General features: G+C 45.9%; 1 protein-coding gene across 1 annotated transcript in view; it reads right to left on the bottom strand.

Moving 5' to 3' along the window:
* The window catches only part of LOC309406945 (scavenger receptor cysteine-rich domain-containing group B protein-like), a 4,218-nt gene extending 2,237 nt beyond the window's left edge, over positions 1 to 1,981 (bottom strand). The window contains exons 1-2 of the mRNA XM_082002324.1: positions 1,126 to 1,981; positions 272 to 921 (exon numbers count right to left, since the gene is read on the bottom strand). Coding sequence (XP_081858450.1) covers positions 272 to 921; positions 1,126 to 1,826 — 1,351 coding nt within the window. The 5' untranslated portion in view covers positions 1,827 to 1,981. The remainder of the gene's footprint in view (positions 1 to 271; positions 922 to 1,125) is intronic.
* Positions 1,982 to 6,477: the final 4,496 nt, after the last annotated feature.

The raw sequence follows: 6,477 nt of genomic DNA, 5'->3' as shown, positions 1-6,477 counted from the left end.
CCCCCGTAGTGGTAAATCTCGACGCGCCCCTCGCACCGGTTCCTGCCGTTCACCAGGCTCAGGGAGGCACCTTGGGAAGGAGGCGACAGGGAAAACATGGGAAAACCCGCTAGCACACAGGCACCTTCTCTCGCGGGGCATTGGCAACGCTCTACGAGTTTCAGGCCACCAGCCCTGCCGCCCTCTGCTTAATTAGGCTGTGTGTTTCCCTGGTTCTGCCCTGCCATGGAGAAGACCGAGCCCCCCCACCCAGGGAGCCACTAACGGGTACCGCCAAGAGAGGTGGCTGGAAACACGGCCACAAATTCGGACCCACCTGGAGGAATGGGTGCCGTGGTGCTGCCTGCGGTCGCGGCATCTGTAAGGGGAGGAAGAGAAAGGAGCAGGTGAGGACCTTGTGCATGAAGGAGCATGGCTGGGTTTCCTCCCAGCTCTGGGGATGTTGGTGCCACCCCGCCCCATGGGTGATGGGGAGCCTGGGGGTCTCCGCAGGGTGCCCGTGCATGGCGGGACCGTCGAAGGACACAATCTTTGAAGGCGACTCCAAGACACATCCAATTGCGGCCAACAAGGGCCACCTTTGGAAGGCGTGCCGGTATTGGGGAAGGAGAAGCAACGGTACCTGAGCACACTACACCAGCGTCTTCCTGGTGGCCACAGTTGTGGACTCCCCATCCATTGTGGCTGCACTGGAAGAGGGAGGACTCATTCCCTGTGCAGTGCACATCGTCCAGGTAGATACTGCCAGTGCCTGGTCCAAAGTAGGCGTTTGCTGGTGCCGAAACAGCAAAGCCGCATCCCAGCTGCCTGCACACGACCTGGGCGTCGTTCAGGTCCCAGCCATCATCGCAGACGGTGCCCCGGCCCCCGTAGTGGTAAATCTCGACGCGCCCCTCGCACCGGTTCCTGCCGTTCACCAGGCTCAGGGAGGCACCTTGGGAAGGAGGCGACAGGGAAAACATGGGAAAACCCGCTAGCACACAGGCACCTTCTCTCGCGGGGCATTGGCAACGCTCTACGAGTTTCAGGCCACCAGCCCTGCCGCCCTCTGCTTAATTAGGCTGTGTGTTTCCCTGGTTCTGCCCTGCCATGGAGAAGACCGAGCCCCCCCACCCAGGGAGCCACTAACGGGTACCGCCAAGAGAGGTGGCTGGAAACACGGCCACAAATTCGGACCCACCTGGAGGAATGGGTGCCGTGGTGCTGCCTGCGGTCGCGGCATCTGTAAGGGGAGGAAGAGAAAGGAGCAGGTGAGGACCTTGTGCATGAAGGAGCATGGCTGGGTTTCCTCCCAGCTCTGGGGATGTTGGTGCCACCCCGCCCCATGGGTGATGGGGAGCCTGGGGGTCTCCGCAGGGTGCCCGTGCATGGCGGGACCGTCGAAGGACACAATCTTTGAAGGCGACTCCAAGACACATCCAATTGCGGCCAACAAGGGCCACCTTTGGAAGGCGTGCCGGTATTGGGGAAGGAGAAGCAACGGTACCTGAGCACACTACACCAGCGTCTTCCTGGTGGCCACAGTTGTGGACTCCCCATCCATTGTGGCTGCACTGGAAGAGGGAGGACTCATTCCCTGTGCAGTGCACATCGTCCAGGTAGATACTGCCAGTGCCTGGTCCAAAGTAGGCGTTTGCTGGTGCCGAAACAGCAAAGCCGCATCCCAGCTGCCTGCACACGACCTGGGCGTCGTTCAGGTCCCAGCCATCATCGCAGACGGTGCCCCGGCCCCCGTAGTGGTAAATCTCGACGCGCCCCTCGCACCGGTTCCTGCCGTTCACCAGGCTCAGGGAGGCACCTTGGGAAGGAGGCGACAGGGAAAACATGGGAAAACCCGCTAGCACACAGGCACCTTCTCTCGCGGGGCATTGGCAACGCTCTACGAGTTTCAGGCCACCAGCCCTGCCGCCCTCTGCTTAATTAGGCTGTGTGTTTCCCTGGTTCTGCCCTGCCATGGAGAAGACCGAGCCCCCCCACCCAGGGAGCCACTAACGGGTACCGCCAAGAGAGGTGGCCAGATAAGCTGTCACAAAGTTTGGACCCAGCTTTGTCTTCTTCTAAACACGTGTAACGTACTTGGTTGCCCATACATTTTGTAGATATCCCATCGCTCAAGACTTTACAGGTCAGGTTTGTCAGGGCTCTTAGTCACCTTCTGTTCAAAAATATCCCCGCTCGTTGCAGGGTTGTTGGACTGGATGACCTTAAATATTCCCCTCTAACAGAAACTATTCTGTTATTCTTTGATTCCATGTTTCTATCAAGGTTTGATTATTTGATTCTTGTTGTAAATTGCTGCTCTTAATGACTGAATAATTTTGACATTGTAAGTGAGAAAGAAATTCAGATTAGGTCTGTTTTTCCTAGATATATTAATCTTTTAGGATTCGGTGCAACCCACCTTCTATCTCTGCTCTCTCCAGTTTTTCATGCCACATGCGTGATAGCCCCAAGGGGATGACTGGCAGACCAATGCCCTGCTCTGTGGCGTGTGGTTCACAATGCTCCTACCTGTCCCACCTGCCACCAGGCACCTTCAAACCCCTCAGCTCTGATATTAACTAGTGCAGCCCAAAAGTACCACAGAGATAGAAAACATGGAAAATGCATACTTGCCTGAGGACGTTGGCATGGTGGGAGTTTGTGTCATGATAGGTATAACTGTTAAGGGAATAAGAGACAGAAGCATGTGAGGAGTGGTGGAGACTTGTTGAAAAAGGAGTTTTACGAAAAGGGTGTGTTGCATATTTTAGCCCACTGATATGCATCCACTGAGGGTATAGAGGCACCCCTTCTTTAGAACACATTAGTAATCAATTTTTAAATAATTTTTATTAATCTGCTAAGGATAAAACTTTGCTATAGGTATTTGCAATACTTCTCTGTCTTACCAGTCTCGGGATTATGAAAGTCAAGGTCAGAGTCTATTCATGCAGAAGTGTGACTAATTCATTTTGCTTGGAAAAATATATATAAATACATATACATATATATATATAGGGGAGGAACAAGTGATGGTTGACTTGACTGCCAGAAATTGTCTTTTGTGGGTTTTTTTTTCTCTTTGTTTGATGATATACATGTTATTCTTCGCTGTGTGATTTGTCAGATAAGTTCAAGGCTATTTCGAGTACGAGGTCAGGTCAGCCGTGACTTTGTGTAGCCACAGAAAATCTTGAAAAGCTCTAAGGATGGGTTTCCCCAGCCTCTGTGGTAGATCTAAATAGAATGTATGTGCAATGTTTAAACATTTAATTAAAGTTTAAGGTAGCTCCCTTCTGTCAAACTCAACTGAATGTGGCTAATATATTCAAAAAACAGAGAGGACAGTGCCATACCATAAGGTCAATCTGCATGAGAGAACATCGTACAAGCATCACAGCGAAGTGCGCTCTTGTACACTAAAACTGTGGTGCAAGGTCTCTGGGACATGAGAGATAATTAGTGGTGCCACATTCCACAAGGGCTTCGTAGCCTCCCAAAAATATCTTTTCAATTCATCAAAGACTGTAAACAAAGACAACTGAGGGCAAATCTGCCATCTAGCAAATTGATTTTTCATACGTGCAGGTTTGGATTAGTGTTCTGTCAGACTAACAGAACAGTTTGGATTTTTGACAAATATTTGAATTTTCTGTGGTAATTCTTAGTGTGTGTTTGCTAGCAATAACAGACATAAGGTGCCGGGAGCTAAATAAACCAAGCATTGCACAGACTTATTGCCATAATAATAAAAAGAAACAGTCGAAGTTTACAGAAAAATGTGACTGAGAGGGAGTAATGTAGAATATTTGTGGTACTTCCTTAAATCCTTGCTTCTAATTTGAAATACCCACAGTATTTTTAGTTGTTGAGCACATGTTGTTTATCTGCAATTTTTGGGGTTTTTTTCCTATGAACTTAAATACATAGAGAAAATAATGTAAAACAAGTATAAAGAAAACTTGCATAAGGCATTCATTTCATATCTAAGAAGAAAAATGTGTTCATGATTTACACATAAAAATAAAGTAGTGACATGCTTAGCCATGGTCCATGATCTGATACAGCATTTTAGAAGTGTTGTGTATTTCTCAAACCTTTGTTATTTTGAGTAACATGTGCAAAATAGTTGGCAATTCCCACACATTCAAAAAGTCACTTTATATAGTGAGGCAATGTGGTGGTGCATTTCCCCACCCCACCCCTTTGCTCCTGTGCCACTCTACGACCTGAGGAATTCAGCTGTCTGGCAAGCCTTGGCCTTTGTGCAAAAAGTGTGGTGGATGAGAGCCCCTTGGCCGTACCAAGCCCTCTTGTGTTGCTGGTGTGGGGAATGGCACTGGTTGTACCGGGAATGTGGTTGCCTGACCAGGGTGAGGAATGAGAACAGAACTAACTAATCATCCCCTGCCAGCCCTGGAAGGACTGGTACCAGTGTCAGTGGAGACTTGAGAAATTACCTGTCTGGGTCGTGGCCAGGATGGAAGTTCACTGATGCCTGAAGTCAATCATCTCCTGATGCTATGAATAGCGGTTCTAAGTGAGGCCCTTTGAGCCCTCCTGGACCGCAGTGGGCTGCGACCAGTGTCTCCCTTGGAGTGGGATGCCTCCCAGAGCTCATGAACTCTTAAGTTCATGGTAAGTTCGGAGGACCATCACCGAAGGCCGGCACGGACCTAGGCTGAAACCCCTAGTCCTTGAGGCTCAACCCTTGCCCGTTGAGAAATGCAAAGGCATTCAATGTGAGTATTTCACTGAAATCAAGGGAAACTTTTTAACAAGTATACCTTTATATGTCTTTATGTCTATACCTATATCTGTGTGTGTGCAATTTGAGAACCTTGTTAAGTCTTTAACTAAGTGTCATGTTATTAAGCTTTGTTAGAAAATTTTATAATTTAATATTGTGATTTACCTTAATAGTGTTAGTGAATTTTAACTTATTATTATTCCACATTATATTGCTGCCATTCTGAAGTTATACAAAACACAAAATCCTATGTTAAATCAACACACCAAGATTCCTGCACTTAATCCCTTTAACATAAACCGTTGATGAAGTCTTGGGACTAGGAGTGGATTCAGCTAGACATAGACTCTTCTGAGAAGGAATTTAGAAAGTAAGAGGGTCCACGCTGAACCTCATGACTCAATGGCAAGGTATCCCTCATTTCTTTCCCTAATTCCTATATAAATCACACCAACCTGTTCTTGACTCAATTTCCCTGACTCCATGTAAATCATTCCCTCTGGTCCCTGTGTAAACCTTTCTAATACAATTTTAATTTGATTTATCTTTGTATGCTTTTCCATGTTGAATAAGTAATAGAGTGGACCTTGCCATTGAATACTCTTAAGTTGTGGTTTTTACAAATTCATATTAAAATAATGTGCTTTCTAATATCCTTGGTGGCAATACTTTAAGCTGCATAAACCACTCATTCATGGCAGACAGATATCAGACTTTAATGTAAAATGAACAGCAAACAGTGATGACTATATAAACTCCTCCTTCACTTTCAGGCTGGGTCATGTAAACTCTACTGGGCTTCATGATTAATATATATATTTTTGCAGCAGGGTAAACTTTTTGGAAAGCGAGAGTAACTTTCAGGAAGTAATGGTTCATGCATTTTTCAAAATTGCATAGCTTGATTTAAAACAAACAAAAATCCCCAATACTCTTTTCAGCTGAAGAGCTTTTCTTTAAGAACCGATGTATAAAAGCCATGTGTTTGAGTCACACTGTTATGTTTTTTTTTTTAATTTGGTTTAAACTATGCTACAAGATACTACTGCAAAACAGATCAATATTGCAGTAAATTTACTTCAACATGATTGATACTTAATCACAGTATCTATTGGTTCATACTTTTAATAAGACAACATGATGCTATCTAATTTCAGTCTGCCTTACTTCTAATTTTTGCACAAAGTTGATTTTACTAGCATGTGAGTTACGTATGGAACCAACATAGAGGAGTAGACATCCCCTTTTTCCTACCTTTTTTGCATGAACGTTCTTTAAAGATTTTAAGTGGTTTACCTGAGGTGGCATCCAGGAGTGCTGTATACAAGAGGAATAACCACAGCAAGGCCTTGGTGGAACCCATCTTGTCAAGAGATGCCAACAAAGCAGAGCATCAGAATTTATACTCTGCACCTGTAAAAGGGTGTGGCTCCCAAGGTCAGTCTGGCCCATGTTATGTCTGATTTCTTATGCAATATTTTTATAGCTACCTGATATTTACAGAAAGATTATATATGTGTGGTAAAATTTCCATTTCCTGGATAACTTGTGCTACTGCCCTTATTAGAAATTTTCTTAACTGTATGTGCAGGCCCAGCGTTACCTTTGGAACCAAACTGCTGAATCTACGTGTTTCTTTGCTCCACCACCCAAATTATATTTATTTACTGCTTGTAGCTAATGACTTGATTAAGCAGACTGTAACACATTTCAAGGTGAGGCAGCGAATTCATAGCAGGCTTTCT

The sequence above is a fragment of the Phaethon aethereus genome (assembly GCF_964289735.1).
Source record: "Phaethon aethereus genome assembly, chromosome: 7".
In the NCBI taxonomy this organism is placed as follows: domain Eukaryota; kingdom Metazoa; phylum Chordata; class Aves; order Phaethontiformes; family Phaethontidae; genus Phaethon; species Phaethon aethereus.
Note: the sequence above shows the minus strand (reverse complement) of the source record. Positions and strands in the feature narration are given on the sequence as shown.